General features: G+C 46.2%; 1 protein-coding gene across 5 annotated transcripts; it reads left to right on the forward strand.

The window, feature by feature from the left end:
- The first annotated feature begins 520 nt into the window (after positions 1–520).
- Positions 521–19,974, forward strand: LOC132816171 (leucine-rich repeat-containing protein 14-like). Of its 5 annotated transcripts, XM_060825659.1 has the most exons (6): positions 521–653; positions 2,353–2,422; positions 3,234–3,609; positions 4,931–4,972; positions 16,834–17,475; positions 19,255–19,974. In XM_060825659.1, exons 3-6 carry the CDS (start codon positions 3,284–3,286, stop codon positions 19,826–19,828), a joined length of 1,584 nt encoding a protein of 527 aa, XP_060681642.1. In that variant the 5' UTR covers positions 521–653; positions 2,353–2,422; positions 3,234–3,283; the 3' UTR covers positions 19,829–19,974. The 5 variants fall into 5 exon arrangements, with proteins under 5 accessions (XP_060681642.1, XP_060681640.1, XP_060681641.1 ...); XM_060825657.1 differs by lacking the exon at positions 2,353–2,422; XM_060825658.1 differs by lacking the exon at positions 2,353–2,422 and having other exon boundaries at positions 521–648.
- Positions 19,975–20,357: the final 383 nt, after the last annotated feature.

A 20,357-nucleotide genomic window follows, 5' to 3' on the forward strand; every position in this document is an offset into this window, starting at 1 on the left:
TTCTGCTGCTAGCTCCCAGTGAACAGCTAGCCTTTGCCCTGCAGTTTTCAGCAGCCATTCATTTGGAGAGCTCACAGCGAGTGACCTCCGACCTTCAGGTGGCGCTGTAACCGAGCCCACAATTCAACGCCGGGCCGATGGAGGGCGCACGCACGCACTTACGGTTGCGCGGGTGCTCTCACGCCATTCACCAAACTAGGCTCCGCCCTTACGTCACACCACGCCCGTTCATCTAACCCCGCCCATTCACGGACAACGCCCTCCGCACTAGCCCCGCCCTCTCCAAATTCCCAGCCCATGCACCGGATCGCGTCCCATTCCTTACGCCCCGCCTCTTTACCCAGACCACGCCTCCTCCATGGAAGACGGTCATCTTTCACTCCGCCCCTTCCCCCGCTACAGGCCCCGCCCACCACCCTACGTTCGCAATTTCACATCGGCCCCGCCCCTTCTCGCGTTGCCGCGCCCACTTCCTTCCTCACTTCCGACCACGCCCTGCGTTGACGTCATAATGCGGAGAGCAGGACGGGAAGGCGGTGCTGGTGCGCAGGCGCGGCCCGCCGCTCCCGGTAACGGCCCCGTCTCCATGGAGTGTCACCCCGCCGTCCCGCAGCGCACACTCCCGTCTCAACCGCGGCCGGACAACAGGCAAGGTGCGGGCCCGGCCCCGGCCCCGGCCCCAGCCCCAGCCCCAGCCCCAACCTCCCGCCTCAGCACACTCTAATGGAGGGGGGAGGGGATGGGAGCTGTAGGCCCGGTCTCCTTTCCCCTGGGGGGGGGGGGCTGCAGGCCTGATCTTCCCCTGGGGGGGTGGGGGCTGCAGGCCTGATCTTCCCCTGGGGGAGGGGGGGGTGGGGGCTGCAGGCCTGATCTTCCCCTGGGGGGGGTGGGGGCTGCAGGCCTGATCTTCCCCTGGGGGGGGTGGGGGCTGCAGGCCTGATCTTCCCCTGGGGGGGGGGGGGGGCTGCAGGCCTGATCTTCCCCTGGGGGGGTGGGGGCTGCAGGCCTGATCTTCCCCTGGGGGGGGGGGGGGGCTGCAGGCCTGATCTTCCCCTGGGGGGGTGGGGGCTGCAGGCCTGATCTTCCCCTGGGGGGGGGGGGGGGGGCTGCAGGCCTGATCTTCCCCTGGGGATGGGGTGGGGGCTGCAGGCCTGATCTTCCCCTGGGGGGAGGGGGCTGCAGGCCTGATCTTCCCTTGGGGATGGGGTGGGGGCTGCAGGCCTTATCTTCTTCTGGGGGTGGGGGAGGCAGGCCTGATCATCCCCTGGGGGTGGGAGGAGAGGGGGAGCTGTTGTCCCGGTCTCCTTTCCCCTTGGCGTTGAGCGGAGGGATGCATCAGCCTATAACTGACCTGTCCAATCACTCCTCAGCCTGACTTAGATATAAAGTTAAATTGAATTTATTGTCATGTGTACCGAGGCACAGTGAAAAACTTCGTCTTGTGAGCAATACAGGCAGATCAGAGTAGAGTGGCAAAGATAAGTAAATAATAGGTAAACAGCAGCAAAAACAAAAACACAGATTGAGACGAATGTTAAGAGTTTGAGAGTCCATTCAGGACCCTAACAACATTAGGGTAAAAACTGTGCTTTCGAAACCAGCTGATGTGTGTTCAGGCTTCTGTACCTTCTCCCCGATGGTAGAGGTTGTGGAAAAGCATTGCCAGGGTGGGGTGGATCTTTAAGAATGCTGGCAGCCTCTCCTTGACAGCGGGCCTGGTAGATGGATTCTCTCAACGGGATTGTCTGGGTCGAGTTCACCCTCAATGTAACCGTCTCCGATCTTGAATGGTACAGTTGCCATACCTGGTAGTGATACATCCAGAGAAAGAATGCTCTCAGTGGTACTCCTATAAAAGTTGGCAAGGGTATGCATGTTGTGTGTAATTTGTTGGCGGTGGGTTGAGTAGGCCAGGGACTGACTGAGTGTGTGCCACACTCTTCACAACCTTGGCCCAAGCATCACTTGACTTCAATTCCCCCTCCCCTTGTATGCCGTACAGGGCTTGACTGGCAGATTTCTTTCCTTAAAGGACATTAGTGAATGAACATGCAAAACAAACCCTTTCAGCAAGGTCAGAGGACACCAGGTTATTGACCTGTAGGTTTCCTATGAAATCTTTCGTAAGCCAAAATGGCGTCAAGTGAAGAAGCTTTAATTTATATGGGAAAAACTTCACCTTTTCTTGTAAAACTGAACATCCTCTTTGGTTAGTACAAACATGTACTCATGTCAGTCTTTCGTAAAATGAAGTGACGTAAAACAAACTTTTGAAAAATGGGGATACCTGTATTTGAAATCACAAGCTCCTGGAACACTGCTGCTTTCTCAGGTGAAATGTTCTTTCAACAGATTCAACTTGCCAAATAAGCGTTTGTCAAGCTGGGATCAGGTACTGCTGGATGGTGACAGTCTGTCTGAGGTATAGAGGTTCACTTGAGATAATGATACACTCATCGTTCCTGGGATATGTCTTTAATACTGCATGTGGCTGAAATATTGCCATTGAGAATGCTCTAGGTAGTAATTCTCCACACATACCCTGGTTTAAGCTTGAAGGCACAAAGTTTAGACAAGTTCTTTCTGTCTGCGGAGGACAGGCTCCAGTGCATTAATATAAGTGGCTTCTATTAAGTGTATGTTAGCCACACAAAAAAAGCAGATGTGTTCTTGACACTGACTGTTGTCCTGTTTCCCCTATCTCCGTATCAGTCAAAGCAAAACACTCAGACACAGTATGGCTTTACCTCCTTCATCTTTATTCCAGGCCCTGGAAGGAGAGAGAACGATTGCCCATGTGTACAAAGACATGAGTTCTCGGTCTTCTCTTGAACTGCAGAATTCTGTTGATGAATTATATAGTCATTTACAGGAAGGATCATTCGGATAAGGCAACATACATATTGATTGGGTGACCATTACAATCAGCGAGTGACGATAGTAAAGATTAAGCTATCTGCTGTTACACGATGAATGTTCTTAACCTTGTGAACTGACTTTACATAATGAATGCCTCTTCATCTTATTGAATGGCTTCCCATAATGAATGCTTATTCACCTTTTTAACCCATGACCTTGCCTCCAGCACCTCATTGTTTGCTGCAAGTTCTGATCTAATCCAAGTCCTGCTTAGCTGAGCCTTTGGTTTCTCACAAGCCAAAACTTAACTCTTTCCCTAACTGCTCATATCTTACACACATTCTCATGACCACCATCTTTCTCTTTTCCACCAGCCACCCACTGACTGCAACATCAACTTGATCTGCACTATTTGTCAAGAAGGATGCATTCTCTGGTGTTCTTTTGCGCGCAGAAAGTGATCTCTGACTATGCCTCGACTCGCAAAGCCTTGGACTATATCCCCCGTGAAATCTACCCGGTGCTGTTTAAAGCTGCCTTTTTGGACATCCGGACGCTGGTGCTGCGTGATGTGGTGCAGAGGTGGCCCTTTGGTGTTCTCAACTTCTCAACCATCCTGAAGAAGTGCAAACACTGTGACCGGGACGTGATCCGAGAGAAGCCCAACAAGCAGTGCCTGCAGGCAGTGATAATGGGAGTGAAGGATTATCTATTGAACGAGTTACGACAGAACCGCTCTGCTTCCAACAGGTAAAAAACTAAACTGGCTCTGCCTGTTTAGCAATATTTAATACTGATGGGGCCTGTCGATGATTTATTGGCTCAGTGGTTAGCACTGCTGTCTCACAGCGTCAGGGACCTGGGTTCGATTCCAGCCTTGGGCGACTGTCTTGTCTGGAGTTTGCACATTCTCCCCGGGTCTGCATGGGTTTCCTCCGGGTGCTCCGGCTTCCTCCCACAGTCCAAAGACGTGCAGGTCAGGCGAATCGGCCATGCTAAATTGCCCATAATGCTAGGTGCATTAGTCAGTGGGAAATGTGTCTGGGTGGGTTACTCTACGGAGGGTCGGTGTGGATTTGTTAGGCCAAAGGGCCTGTTTCCACGCTGCAGGGAATCTAATCTTAAAAAAAAACTGTGATTGTTCCACTGATGTTGTCACCAGCTGACCGACCCACACCAAGGGCTTGCTAACCCTGCTGTCAGAACTGGGCACTGCTACAACTTACCCTGCGGAATCTCCACAGGACAGGAAAGGAATATTCAAACCCCTCCCCAGGCTGATATTCAATGACATGCCTCCCACATGATGAATGGTCACTTGGCTGAGGGTGCCCTGGGTGTTTGCAGTTCTGTGACCCTGCACACAGCGGGTCTGCAGGGCAAGGAACAGAACAGTATCCACCCTGAGCTGGATTTAAATCTACTTTGTGGATTACGCTGTGCGCAACTGATCTGGAGGGGGAATGGTGTAGCTAATGTCCATTGAGATGATGATCAATTTCTGCAGCAAAATAGGGTGATGGTCTCTTGACCTGTTACTCAGCTGTAGTGCTCAGGTACAGTGTGATTTCGGATGTGTCTGTCAGTCTCTGTGGGGGCCTAGCCTGTTGTGTTTGAGCATCAGGCTGCTGGGAAGTGTACCCAAGCCTTGTTCTTCTGTATCTCTACCTTGATGTTGTGGAGAGGACGGAAGACGTTTGTAAAGAGAGTAGCATTGAAACTGCTGGTGTTTGTTCCAGCTGTATCTCAGCAACCCTCAGTGCCTTGCCAAGTTAAAAAGAGGCAGAAAGTAAGCATTATGACACCTCTACAGGGAAAAAAAAGTTCAGTTTTACATTCATGCACACTGAGTTCATTAGAATGACTGAGCTCTCCTTCTCCAGGATATAGTGTGTGGATTATTACGTTGAGTGAGATTTGATCTTGAGAGGGAAATGCTTAAAGCAGAAGGTATGGCAGAGAGAACTTGGCAGGGTTTCGGAGGGGTGAGGAGAAGACTGTGTAAGTAGGTGATAGTAGAGATAAGGATGGATGAGCTGGAATTGTTAACTTCCTTTTTGTTATTTTTCAGAAAAACAAAAGCATCAACATCACAGGACAGTATCAAGCTTAGGTACAGCACATGTCATTAATCTGGATGAGAGACAGAACAGGAAGCGTGTACTTTTCCATGCAAAGGTTTTCTTTGTGTCTCACGGCAAGGGTTCAAAACAAAGCAGTAGCTGCTAAGATTAATTTGTGACAGACCTCTGTACCTGTCCACAGTGCTTGTCAGAGGGTCTTTGGTTTTGTCCGCCCCCCCCCCCCAGTTAAACTGGAGGATGGTACAGGCCTTTATTGTATCATGTAGGAAAGTCATGGAGCCATCTGAGACCTCAACACAGCTCAGTGGGAGAGTCACAGACTGTTCCCTGTGAAGCCCTGGGGAGGGAGGCATTTGGCTGCTTTATGTTCAATTAGTACAAATGCTATGCTGGAGTAGTTTCCTCTCCCTGTTATTCTGGTGAAAGTCTTGCGGGTTGAGGTTAAAACCGGAAGCTTGCTCCTGTTTTCTGAACTGTTCCCTAGTTTATGCTTCCATCAGTATTCCCACTCCGCGCCGAAGGCTAATGAGTGGTATTCATCTGCCCTCGTTAGTCCACGAGGGCTTTTAAAGGCTTGTGGTACAATAACATGGATGAGAACGAACCTTACATTCGAGCTACTGTGTATCCCAAGCCCTGCTGTCACCTAAAGGTAAGCTTGCTGGTAAAAACCCCAGTATTGATGACTTTTACCTTGGAGGGATGTGATGTGCAACCCCTGGAAGTAGGACATAGTAACCAGTATTCTTCCTCGGTGTCACAAAGAAGATTGCTCTTAAAGCTGGCGTTGCGGGGAATTATGGGGCCATCACCCCTACCTCTCTCCTGCAGAGTTGTAATGTGCATGGGGCAGGTTTTGGTTTGGCGCCCTCATTTAAGGGGAGAACTTCAGGTGGCAAAAAGAAATATTTGTAGTTGTTAAAATTAACATAGTGTTGTGTTTAAAATCCATTGTGATAGCATCATTTGACAGCAATTAACTATGCTCAATGACTCAAGTTTGGAAAGATCAAGGTTAGTCACAGGTTGAAGGGAGCAAAAGAGAAATAAGTTGGATCTAGATTTGATTATTGACTAATTGAGCCTTTGACAACGTTCGAGTTGCAGAGAGACAATTCATTCACAAAATCTGTGTGTCGTCGGCAAAGTCATTTATTGCTCATTCTTAATTAACTTTGAGAAAGTAATGGGCCATCATCTTGAATATAACTAAAGCTGGGCCACTGGAGAAAGTAGGGTTGGGGGAGGTTATGCTGTTACACTGCTGTCAGTCTGATGTCAGCTATCTTCTTCCTCCTTATGATTTAGTGTCAGATTGGAAGCACAAGGGATTCATCTGGCTTTCAGTGACACTCAGGTTAATGTTACTGTGACACTCAGGTTCTGGATTCTGTTAATCCAGAGATACAGCTAATGTTCCGGGGATGACACCAAAATTGGAGGTGTGGTGGACAGTGAAGAATTACAACAAGGTCTTGACCAGATGGGCCAATGGGCTGAGAAGTGGCAGATGGAGTTTAATTCAGATAAATGTGAGGTACTGCATTTTGGGAAAGCAAATCTTAGCAGGACTTATACACTTAATGGTAAGGTCCTAGGGAGTGTTGCTGAACAAGGAGACCTTGGAGTGCAGGTTCATAGCTCCTTGAAAGTGGAGTCACGGGTAGATAGGATAGTGAAGAAGGCATATGGTATGCTTTCTTTTATTGGTCAGAGTATTGAGTAAAGGAGTTGGGAGGTCATGTTGCGGCTGTATAGGACATTGGTTAGGCCACTGTTGGAATATTGTGTGCAATTTTTGTCTCCTTCCTATCAGAAAGATGTTGTGAAACTTGAAAGGGTTCAGAAAAGATTTACAAGGATGTTGTCAGGGTTGGAGGATCTGAGCTACAGGGCGAGGCTGAACAGGCTGGGGCTGTTTTCCCTGGAGCATAGGAGGCTGAGGGGTGATCTCATAGAGGTCTATAAAATTATGAGGGGCACGGATAGGATAAATAGTCTTTTCCCTGGGGTGGGGGAGTCCAGAACTAGAGGGCATAGGTTTAGGGTGAGAGGGGAAAGATATAAAAGAGACCAAAGGGGCAACATTTTCATGCAGAGGGTGGTACGTGTATGGAATGAGCTGCCAGAGGAAGTGGTGGAGGCTGATACAATTACAACATTTAAGAGGCATTTGGATGGGTATATGAATAGGAAGGGGTTGGAGGGATATGGGCCGGGTGCTGTCAGGTGGGACTAGATTGGGTTGGGATATCTGGTCAGCATGGATGGGTTTCTGTGCTGTACATCTCCATGACCTGGGTTCGAAACTCGCTAGGGCAGATGGTAGAATTTGAACTTAATAACTATCTGGAATTAAGAGTCTAATGATGACCATGAGTCCATTATTGATTATTGGAAAAACTGATCTGGTTCACTAATGTCCTCCAGGAAACTGCTATCCTTGCCTGGTAGATGTACATGTGACTCCAGGTAAAAACAATGACTGCAGATGCTGGAAAACAGATTCTGGATCAGTGGTGCTGGAAGAGCACAGCAGTTCAGGCAGCATCCAATGAGCAGCGAAATCGACGTTTCGGGCAAAAGCCCTTCATCAGGAAGGGCCCCAGACCCCATACCCACAGACCCACAGCAATGCGGTTGACTCCTATTTGTGCTGTGGGCAATTAAGGATGGGCAATAAATGCTGGTCTTGCCAGCATCATCCTCATCTTGTGAATGAATTAAAAAACCAAAATTGCCCAACAAATTGAATTTAAACTCTCCAGCCGACAAGGTGGCAATTGAAGTCATGTCTCTGGATCATTTGATCAATGTGTACTGGATTATGTGGCCAGGAACATTTTACCCTTTAAATAGGTCACAGAGTGATACATCTTGGTTTTAACACAGAAACTGGGAAATAGTGTGGAGAATTGTGAATCTGGAGAATCTTGAATAGATGTAGAAACTTCTGTGACGCACAGGTCATACAAATATTAAACTAGTGATGATGGTAGAATCTGCAAAGGTTGTTTCCATACCTGTGGAGGATTATTAATATTACCAGACGATGTCTCGCGATAAGGGCCATGTCAGTTAACACTGCTTAGAGACAGGAACAGTGTTCTCTTATTGGCTGGAATTGCCTTAATGGAGTGGATTTGTTAAATGGAGGCTATCTGGGTGTGAAAATGATGAGAGATTCTTAATTAAAGCTTGTCCATGAGGAAATGATGCATGACATTAGTCAGAGTGAAGCCCAGAGCCCACCATAAATCAAGGTGTGATGCCACAACTATGAGAAGAGTGTTTCAGGGAGGAATAAAGGACATTGTAGCTGGGTTTAGCTTGGCTGATTGGGAAGTTGTGGTTGATAGTCATTATGGAGTAGTGAGGAGGGGGAGCTGCCTGGTTACACTGGTCCCAGAGGCTTACTGTTTCCCAACCACATGTCAACAGGATTTTCTCCAAATTCATTTGGAAGCTGTAGTTGAATCACTTCTAAAACCCTTTCAGGTGCTGCTTCCAGATGACACGTTAGTGCGTATTATTGTCGCTCCCCAACTTCCTCGGTTCCATTACTTTAAAGCTCTTCCCTTGGTTTACCCAACTCTTCAGACAGTGGGAATGGTTTGTCCTCATTTGCTCTATCAAAGCCCTTTAATGATTTTGGCTGCCTATTGAAATTTCTGCTCCAGGATGGCAGCACGGTGGCTCACAGCGCCAGAGACCAGGGTTCAATTCCCGCCTCAGGCAACTGTCTGTGTGGAGTTTGCACATTCTCCCTGTGTCCGTGTGGGTTTCCTCAGGGTGCTCCGGTTTCCTCCCACAGTCTAAAGATGTGCAGGTCAGGTGAATTGGCAGTGCTAAATTGCCCATAGTGTTAGGTGCATTAGTCAGAGGGCAGTGGGTCAGTGTGGACTGGTTGGGCAGAAGGGCCTGTTTCCACACTGTAGGGAATCTAATCTAATCTAAATGTTCAAAGCCATCCTTCTCCAGTGTCTCTGAATCGTTAAAGTCCCTCATGAACGATCTAGCGAGAGCGAGCCAATTGGATTCAGAATTGGCTTGCCAATAGGAGACAGAGGGTGGTGGTAGAGGGTTGTTCAGATGGGAAACCTGTGACCAGTGGTGTGCTGCAAGGATCGATGCTGGGTCCACTAAGATTACAACTAGGCCAGCGGGCTGAGGAATGGCAGATGAAGTCTAATTCGGGTAAATGCGAGGTGTTGCATTTTGGTAAGACTAACCAGGGCAGGATTTACACAGTTAATGCTAGAGTCCTGAGGAGTGTTGTCAAACAGAGAGACCTAGGGGTTCAGGTATATAGTTTCTTGAAAGCAGTGTCACAGGTAGACAAGGTGGTGAATAAGGTGTTTGACACGCTTGCCTTCAGTCAGAGGATTGAGTATAGGAGTTGAGACATCATGTTATGACTATACAAGATATCGATAGCTGATATTTGAGTACTGCGTACAATTCTGGTTGCTCTGCTATAGAAAGGATGTTATTAAACTGGAAAAGATTTATATAGATGTTACTGAGACCGGAAAATTGGAGTCTAGATTAGAGTGTGATAGGGTTAGGGTTAGAAGGGCTTTTGCCCGAAACGTCGATTTTCCTGTTCCTCGGCTGCTGCCAGACCTCCTGTGCTTTTCCAGCACCACTCTGATCTAGACTCTGATTTCCAGCATCTACAGTCCTCACTTTTGCCTGGAAAATTGGAATTATAAAGAGAGGCTGGATGGGCTAAGACCTTTCTCCATGGAGCTTAGGAGGCGCAGTGGTGACTTAATAGAGGGGAATAGATAAGATGAATATCCAGGATCATTTCCCCAGAGAACCCAAAACTAGAGGGTATTGTTCTTCACACCCAGGGTTGTGCGTCAATGGAATGAGCTGCCTGGGGAAGTGATAGAGACACATACAATTACAACATTTAGAGATATTTGGATTGAAACATGAATATGGGCTAAATGCAGGTAAATGGGACGAGTTCAGTTTCGGAACCCTGGCAGGCATGGATGAGTTGGGCCTAAAGACCTGTTTCCATGCTGTATGACTATAAATAAATCCCTTTTGCACCTTTCGCAGCCTTCCTAACATGTGCCCAGTGTTGGTCACACATCAAGCTCCCTGCTTACCAATGTTAATAAAGGTTTAGTGCAACTTACCTTTTTAACTATCTCTGTTTATAAAGCCAGTCACTCCATCTGATTCTTTCACTGTCTTTAAAAGTTGTTCTGTCACCAAAGATTTACTGCTTAAACTTGTCCCCATGTAATTTATTTCTTCCTCTCCTCCTCCTGAAGATTTTCAAAATCCTGAAAGGTTGTAGTTCCAGTTGTAAAGTGTGAAGAATAATTGAACTTTGAGGCAAGGGCGTGAGGGCTAGCCAGTTGGGCGAAGATGTGAAGCAGGAAATGCATGAACCAACATGAGCACTGCTGCCTCTGTTCGATTGCTACAGAAAAGAGGGTCGAGTCAGAGAAGTGAATCTTGGGTACTTAGAGAAGGGTGGAGCTGAAGATCAAAGCCATGAAGTTACGGAAACTGAACACGTTTAGAGCTTACTAAGAGGATGTGCAAGTGTATAAGAGAAGCTGAGCTCTAATGCTGAAGGACGGATTGACCCCACTTGAGCGGAAATGCATATTGAAGCCTTAAAGTTTGACATTGGGAGACTGTGTGGAACAGATTGTCAGGGGAGGTGTTAGAGTTAGGTTACATTTAGAAATTTCAGTGTGGTGAACATTTGGCACGAGAAATGGTTGACTGGGAAAATGAGATGAAACGCAGTAATCTTGCTGACATGATATAGGGCTTTGATGAGTCCAATCCTGGACGTATGTGTACAGTTTTGTTTCCGCCACTGAAGGTAGACTGAGGAGTCACCAGGCTGATGCTGAGATCAGACGGTTGGTCTTGTCAGGAGAGATTGGAGTAGATGAGGTCTATAACATACTGGCAGTAGTGCTGAAGACATGTGTTCCAGAACTTGCTGCTCCCCTAGCCAAGCTCTTCCAGTACAGTCACAACACTGGCATCTACCTGATGGAAAATTGCCTAGGTATGTCCTGTACACACAAAGCAGACAAATCCAACCCAGCCAATTACCGCCCAATCAGTCTCCTCTTGATCATCAGTAGAGTGGTGGAAAGTGTCATCAACAGAGCTATCAAGCAGCACCTGCTCAGTGATGCCCAGTTTGGGATTCGCCAGGGTCACCAGTTCCTGACCTCATTGCACCCTTGGGTCAAACATGGACAAAGGAGCTGAATTCCAGAGGGGAGGTGAGAGTGACAGCCCCTGACACCAAGGCTGCATTTGATTGAGTACGGCATCAAGGAGCCCTGGCAAAACTGGGATCAAGGGGAAATTCTCTACTGGTTGGAGTCATACCTGGCACAAAGGTAGATGGTTGTGGAGGGTCAGCTCCAGGACATCTCTGCAGGAGTCCCTCAGGGTAGTGTCCTAGGCCCAACAACCTTCAGCTGCTTCGTCAATGACCTTCCCTCTGTCATAAAGTCCGAAATGGGGATGTTCGCTGATGGTTGTGCAGTGTTCAGCACCATTCGCGATGACACGTGTATTGAAGCAGTCTGTGCTCAAACACAACAAGATCTGGACAATATCCAGGCTTGGGCCGACAAGTGACAAATAACATTCGCGCCACACAAATGCCAGACAATGATCACCAGCAATAAGAGAAACTCTAACCACCGTCCCTTGACTTTCAACGGTATTACCATCACTGAATCCCCCACTGTCAACATCCTTGGGGTTACCATTGACCAGAAACTCAACTGGACTCATCACATAAACACAGTGGCTACAAGAGCTGGTCAGAGACTAGGGACACTGGTGAGTAACTCACCTTCTGACACCCAAAAGTCAATCCCCCATCTGCAAGGCACAAGTCAGGAGGGTGATGGAATACTCCCCACTTGCCTGGATGGGTGCAGCTCCAACAACTCTCAAACTTGATGCTATCCACGGCAAAGCATCCTGCATGATTGGCACCACACCTACAAACATTCAATCCTTCTACCGCCAGTCCTCAGTAGCAGCAGTGTGCACTATCTACAAGATGCACTGCAGAAATTCACCAAATATCCTTCGACAGCACCTTATAAACCCCTGACCACTTCCATCTAGAAGGACAAGGGCAGCAGGTACTTGGGAACACCACCCCCTGCAAATTCCCCTCCAAGCCACTTGCCATTCTGGCTTGGAAATATACCGCTGTTCCTTCACAGCTGTTGGGTCAAAATCCTGGAATTCCATTCCTACTGGCATTGTGGGTCAACCCACAGCAAGTGAACTGCAGCAATTCAAGAAGGCAGCTCACCCCCACCTTCTCAAGGGCAGATAAGGATGGGCTATCAATGTTGGCCCAACCAGCTGCACCCAAGTCCCGGAAATGAATTTTAAAAAACTCTCCGGACTTTAGAAGATTGAGGTCAGCATAAGGGATTGCATATTTAAGAGAGACGAGGAACATTTTCTTGTTGGTGTCGCAAATCTGTAGGTTTCTTTTAAACTAAAGAGAAACGTAGAAGCAGCGAGACATTTTTAATCAGCAAAAGGGAATCGAGGGTTAAGTAAGCTCTGTGCTGAAGAGTTTCATCTAGTCTGAGCAGCATGTATGGGGTTAGAAACCGAGTTAATGTTTTGAGTCTGATATGACTTTTCTTCAGAATGAGTTCATGATTTCAGGGAGGGTATAGCCTACTGCTGTTCCTATTTTAAATGTCCTTTCTAGTATTCCAGCATTTTACTTGTTCATAGTAATTACATCCAGTGCAGTGCTGACATTTAACGATTATTTAGTATTTTTGGTGATCCTGAAATCTGTCATGGTTTAGACTGCAACATTTCCATTCTGGAGAATTATTTTGTTTAAACATCAGGGTTTATGTACTTTACTCCATTTTGACTTGAGGAGATCTTTGTGTCTGTTATGACCAGCGATATCAGTTGTTGGGTGTGACTAGCTTTCTAATTACTGTATCAGGTCAATGACAAGGTGAAATGCCTAAAACTGTTGCTTAATAATTACATTGAACTCTGTAATTCGGAGCAGTATCTGATCATTTGGATTGCAGCGTGACCATGGACTTTGCGCTGAATGTGGCCTCTGCTTGATTCTCACCTCCACTCTTCGCTGGCTGTCAAACTCCCCAGTGAAGTGTAGCACCGATAAGCTGTTATCCAAACCACTGGCTTACCCAGTGGAAGAGCTACCTTGTGGATTTGGTGTTATAATTTGAATATCTAACTGGACCCCCTCTCATGAATAACAAACAAATCCTAAAAAGTCAACTCCATCTGATCGACCTAATACCTGCATCATCTGTCAAGAGAATTTGACAGGTTTATTATTGAGGCTTTTAACGTTAACTCTCGAGGTTCATTGATCTGACACCCCTCTTTCTGTAGCGGTCTAACAGAGGTACCAATGGTCATGTTAATTCGAGTATTCCCTGCTTCATATCTTTTTTTTAGTACTAGATGCCCAAAATACAAGTTGGTGACTGAACAAAAGGGAAACATTCTCAGCAGCCACTACATTGGGAAATGAAACGAGGTTTGAGCCTTGCAGCTCCTTGAGCTTCCTCTGCCGTGCAATGAAATTATGGTTGGAATGTTTACAACAATTTCACTTTTGCACTGGGCTGCCACATATTTCAACACCCTTAATATTCATCTTTAACATCCACAACACTCAGAATACAGAATTATAGCAAATCACAATCCCGTGAATAAAGATATTTTTCATTAGTCCTAAATTCCTTCATCTCAAAACCATAAATTCTCATTCTTGAGCTCTTCAGCCAGCACATGCCTGGTCAAGCTCTCACACCTGAAGTATTTAAAAAGAATGAAGCGTGTTTCTTTTTAAACATTGTGCTTAGATTTAAATTACATCACTAGCACTGGCCAAATTCTGACAGTTATAGAGTCACAGACATGTATAGCATGGAGACAAACCCTTCGGTCCAACCCATCCATGCTGACCAGATACCCCAACCTAATCTAGTCCCACCTGCCAGCACCCGGCCCATATCCCTCCAAACCCTTCCTATTCAGATACCCATCCAAATGCCTCTTAAAATGTTGCATTTGTACCAGCCTCCACCACTTCCTCTGGCAGCTCATTCCTTACATGTACCACCCGCTTTTATATCTCTGACCCTCTCACCCTAAACTTATGTCCTCTAGTTCTGGACTCCCCCACCCAGGGAAAAGACTTTGCCTATTTAGCCTGTCCATGCCCTTTATGATTTTGTAAACCTCTCAAAGGTCACCCCTCAACCTCTGAAGCTCCAGGGAAAACAGCACGCAATATTCCAACAGTGGCCTAACCAATGTCCTATTCAGCCATAACATGACCTCCGCCATAACATGACCTCCCAATTCCTGTACTCAATTCTCTGACCAATAAAAGAAAGCATACCAAATGCCTTCTTCACTATCCTATCTATCTGTGACTCCACTTTCAAGGAGCTATGAACCTCCAGTCCAAGGTCCATTTGTTCAGCAACACTCCCTAGGACCTTACATTAAGTGTATTCTTCAAATCTTTCCCTGAAACATCCGAAGAACTGAATTAACGCTGACTGACTACATTTTAAAAATACGTACCTGTCCTGGGTGTAGTTTGTATACAGCCTTAGAGCTTCTAAAAATTACAAAGCTACCCCAACAAAAAAAAATTAAGTCTGGAAATTAAGTGGTGCATATCTCAGTGTTTTAGTATTTTAATGTGGGTTGTGAAATTCTCTTGCATGTGCTTGTTAAAAGAAGAGAAACCCATTGATTAAAATGCCTACACAACTAGGTATTTGTTTGCCAATCCAGTGCACCTTAACAGCATGATCCTAAGTATTCAACGGACTTGTAGTTATAGAAAAATTATGTTTTATATCTAGATCAATAAATTGAATAAAGTGATTATGTTCAATTGCAGGCTTTCCATGAATAAACAGAAGATTGAAATTTAAATCAAAAATGAAGTTTTCAATACCAGGGGACAGTTTTGGAAGTGGCTTTGAAATTCGATAAAAGATTACAAGTGAAGATAAACATTTTTGGATCAAAAGACTGTCCATATGAAAAGAAAAGATGGATAACTTTTTGATTCTGCGAAAAGACAAGTTCCAAACATCTACACAACATTAAAGCATTATCTATTGACGATGAAAGCAGGAGCCATATGGATATCTTTGGATGGTTCCCAATATAAGGGCGGCACGGTGGCACAGTGGTTAGCACTGCTGCCTCACAGCGCCAGGGACCTGGGTTCAATTCCCAACTCAGGCGACTGACTGTGTGGAGTTTGCACATTCTCCCCGTGTCTGCGTGGGTTTCCTCCGGGTGCTCCGGTTTCCTCCCACAGTCACAAAGATGTGCGGGTCAGGTGAATTGGCCATGCTAAATTGCCCGTAGTGTTAGGTAAGGGGTATATGTAGGGGTATGGGTGGGTTGCGCTTCGGCGGGTCGGTGTGGACTTGTTGGGCCGAAGGGCCTGTTTCCACACTGTAAGTAATCTAATCTAATCTAATCTAATCTTCACCCAGCTTGCTAAGCTTGTCTCTGTGAGTTCATCAATTATTCTTCACAACTGGAATGGCAACTTTTCAGGGACAATTTGAGAGGAAAAAGAACTCTGTGCAGAGAAGGACTTATTGTGAAGGGGAGGGGCACAGAATTAGACACAAAGCTTTAAGGAAGTGGTGTTTAGGATGGGAATTAATAAGAAATAGGGTGTGGGTAGCTTCCATTCTTGGTTGGTGTGTGTGTGTGTGTAAGATGCCGAAGGGACAGGAGCCTGGCTGAATATGTAGAAATTGTAGATGCAGAAATGGAGGGGAGAGAAAAACACCACCCACAGACTTCAATTTGGAGTTGGAAACTTATCGTTGTCAATCTTTGAGATTCAGAAACCTGTTTGCTAACGTGATCACCTCAGGACTGAGTTTGTCCAAGTTAGATCCACATTTGAAGAGAGTACATGCAGTAGAGTTCTGAATGAGCTGAAACTTCTTTAGTATATTAGTTATAGTTCTGAGGCTCATTTTTCAGATCTGACTGACCTGTACTCTGTACCACATCTCCTGTTTAAGGACAAAAGTCACACCACACCAACAGGTTTATTTGAAATCGCAAGGTTTCAGCGCACTGCTGCTTCATCAGTTGAAGTCCGTCACCTGAGGAAGGAGGCGTGCTCTGAAAGCTTGTGATTTTAGATAATCCTGTTGGACTATAACCTGGTGTCATGTGACTTCTGACCTTGTCCACCTGAGTCCAACACTGGCACCTTCACATCATGTTTAAGGAGACTTATCACTGGCAAAGTAACAGATTCTAGCTTAAAGTCACAAGTAGGGACAGTAATTTGTGAAAAACATTGCTTTGAATCTGCTGAAACAGACTGTTAAGCTCTTTTGGAGTGTCTACACTCTGTTGGAACTGCTTCTCATTATATTTCATCTCACCCTCACAGAACAGGCTTATGTTCCTTTGTCATGAATCGCCTAGCTTCCCTTTAAATGTGTTCAAGTTATTCATCCAATTCCTCCCTGAGTTAGCACATCCCACATTCTCTGCAGTTTTCTCGGTAAAATAGTTTCTCCTGAATTGGAGTGATTTAATAATGACCTGCTTGTATTTTTGACCTGATGTTGTGGTCGCCCCATAGTTGGGAATATCTTGTTAAAGATTTGTATAATCCCATTCTCCAACCATCACCACCCCCCGTCCCCCTTCTCTTTGAGATGTGAAAAGCTGTGGAACACTGTAATATGTATTTTTGTTCATTCTGGGTGATGCGTTTGCCTTATTATATTGTTGAGTCATTGCATTGCGAGTGTGTTTGACACTCTAGTGATTCTGTTGTTCACAGGAAACACCGATTCCTCCGTGTCGTGGATCTCACAGGACTTCAAGATGATGGAGACAGGCAAGATGCAGATACCATTGGCCAGTGGTCCCGAACTGTGGCTTTGGCCAAAGCTTGCATTGATATATCCCGGACCAGCAGGAGGGATGAATACAGCTCATCTAAAAGGAGGAAGAGCAGAAGTGGTACTGCGTTGGATGCAAACTGTGAAAACCAGCTGTGCGTAGAGTTACACGCCAATCTTTTCATCACCAGTAACTCTTACACAACAGTAAAGGATGCTCTGCAAATCGGCAAGTCCTCTCCCCTGTGTTTGAAATGTCGGGACCTTCGAGCAGAGGAGCTATCTGCAAAGAAGACCGTCAGTATCCTGGAGCTCCTGGACCCAGTGGTTCTCCGGAAGATTGAGTTGCGTTACAATAACCTGGGCCTCACTGGGCTCAACACGCTGTTCCCTTACTTCCCCCTGTTTGGTAATCTGAGCAGCCTGAGACTTCCCTACAGTAATATCGATGTGAGGCACATGACTCCTGAGATGGAAGAGTCCTTCCAGAGCATGGTTTCAATGTTAGGCCAGCTACCTAATGTGAAAGAGTTGAACCTGGCGTCGTCCAGACTATCAGGACGCATCCGCGAGCTGCTGAAGTAAGTGGTCAGACCTGCGTCCTGCTCTAACTCAGTGCTTCAAATCCCAGCCACCTTTGGCATGATTGCAATGTCAAAGGTGAGTGATAGTTTGGAAGGAAAGGTTAGCCACTGTCCAAACGAGTACCTCTGGTCTTCTCAACTACATCTGGTGTATACCTTCCCAGTGAGCTATACCTTAGCAAGTATTGTTCCATTGTTCTCATGCTTGTGCTAACACACTCCCCATGGGGTCCTCAAGAGTTGTGGGTTAGAGATCCTCCATGCTAAAAGCCCTTCATGATAACCTCAGCTGGTGCGGAAGCTGAACCCACACTGTTGACATCACTCTGCATTGCGAACCAACCTTCCAACCTACTGAGCTAACCAGGCTCTGTAGGTAGCACTCAGCTCAGTCAGGAAGCTGTGGGTTCAAGTCCTACTCCTTAAACCCAAGCACTGAATCCAGTTGGCACTGGCTCTGCTCTTTGAGGTGCCATCTTTTTGATGAGGGGTCTCAGGTGGACTCTGAGGGATGCTATTTCTAAACAGAGCAAGGCAGTTATTTCCAGCACAGTGGCAAATATATATTCCACAACTAAACATTACAGGTCGGGGAGGGGGAGTGCAAATGGGTTGCTCCATTTTCCCACACGCAGTGACTAAATTTCACCACCAGCTGTAAAATGGAAGCCAAGAATGGTACTGTATGAGTGCAAGTCTTTTAACTGTATCTCGATACTTAAATGATCAGGTTTTGCATTAACAGGAGACAACGTAGTTTCACCAGTCATCTGACATTGTGAAACTTGAAAGGCTTCAGACAAGATTTACAAGGATGTTGCCAGGGTTGGAGGATTTGAGCTACAGGGAGAGGCTGAACAGGCTGGGGCTGTTTTCCCTGGAGCGTTGGAGGTTGAGAGGTGACCTTAGAGAGGTGTATAAAATCGTGAGGCATGTATAGGGTGAATAGAGAAGGTCTTTTACCTGCAGTGGGTGAGTCCACAACTAGGTTTAAGGTGATGGGGGGGGAATTTAAAGGAGACCTCAGGGCAACTTTTTCACACAGAGGATGGTACATGTATGGAATGAGCTGCTAGAGGAAGTGGTGGAGGTTGGTACAATTGCAACATTTAAAAGGCATCTGGATGGGTACATGAATAGGAAGGGTTTAGAGGGATTGTTGGCAAATGGGCCTCGATTAATTTCGGATATCTGGTCAGCATGGACGAACTGGACCGAAGGGTCTGTATCCGTGCTGTCCATCTCTCACTTCTCTTTGTGGGCTTTGGTTGCTGCATTTCTGTTTGTAACAGCAGGGGCCCACTTCAAACGTCGTGAGGGGGTCTCTCAGACAGAGGTGATTCTTACATGTTTGTTGCTTCTTGCAAAGAGACCGTATTCGAGAATCTCCATTGGTATTTGGAAATCCCTGTTGACACACTGTTAGTAGTTTGGGCTGTTCTCTGTTGGATACAGTGAGAACCAGATGAGTATTTACATCTGCAGTGACCTGCTGTGAACTTGCTTTTAATGCCCTTTAACCTTCACTGGAACACCGATTTAATGTCAAGGAGATGTTTCTTGATCAGTTCTAGTGCAAAATCTGGTCATTTAAATGTTGAGGTACAGTTAAAAGACTGCAAGATTTTGTCTCTTTCAAATATGGTGTCAGTCCCTTATAAAAAAAACCTTTGCCCTAAGATGACCTCTAACTCGTTAACTCCAGTAAGTGGTTTGATTCTATTGGGTTTGCTGTATGACTGTCACTGTGGTGTCTAATGGATTTGTTTTAAACAGTGTTTTGCAGAAATCCTTGGAAAGCCTGGAACTCGCTTACTGTTACCTTCTCCCAGCGGATGCTACCTACCTGGCTAACAGCCATCACGCCCCTTACCTGAAGAAGCTGGATCTGAGCGGCAACAACCTCTCCGACGTCCTGCTGGGCCCTTTCTGCCAGATCCTGCAGCACTCCTCTACCTCGCTGGTCTACCTGGACATCATGGAGTGCAGGGTGATGGACAGACAGCTCACCACCTTCCTGCCTGCCCTCGGCCTGTGTTCTCAGCTGCAGTATTTCAGCTGCTTCTGTAACCCGATTTCCAGCCAAGGCCTGAAGGCCTTGCTTCACACTGCAGTGCAGCTTCCGGTCCTGAAAGTTGTCGTGCACCCTATCCCAGTCGACTGCTATGAAGAAGGGCTCCCCTGGCCCCCATCTACATATGACCTTATTGACTATAGTATCGATCAGGAGAAGCTTGGTCGGGTTGATGCAGAACTGAACGAGATACGGTTGAAGGCAGTGAGAACAGATATTCTTACAACAGTTGAATTATACAACGACTTCTCACTTGACATATTGCAGTTGTACTGAAGCGAACACCCGTCATTTCTTTTACAAAACACCAGGAACAGCTTGTATTAAATGCGTTTGAGACAGATACAATTTATATGAATTGGTTTTATATATTCAGTTACCTGAGATTTTTTTATATACATACCTAAATCTTATATATAGTTTAAAACCTCAGTAATAAATTTCATTTCATTAACTTGTCTTTCCAAGGAAGGAATGAGATGAACCATTTTCTTTGTCTTCTGTCTAGGGATTACACACAGGTTGAACAATGCAACCAGTTGGGTTTCTCTCTCCCCTCAGAGTCAACCCTGTTTGAATTAGAAGGTGCTTGTCAAGTAGGCAGGTTGAGGCCTGGGAGGAAGACTTGAGAGGCTGGTTTGTGGATGGGGGGTAGGGAAAGGCCATACTGAATGAAACCATCTGTGGCACGAATTGATCAAATACTCATCAAAAGGTTGATTTGACTGACAGTTATAACGAGCACGCCTGACCCGTGGGTCATGTCCAACTTTTAGGTGGATGTGACAGTGAGAAAGACAGGATC

This window comes from Hemiscyllium ocellatum, chromosome 5 (genome assembly GCF_020745735.1).
Source record: "Hemiscyllium ocellatum isolate sHemOce1 chromosome 5, sHemOce1.pat.X.cur, whole genome shotgun sequence".
Lineage (NCBI taxonomy): Eukaryota > Metazoa > Chordata > Chondrichthyes > Orectolobiformes > Hemiscylliidae > Hemiscyllium > Hemiscyllium ocellatum.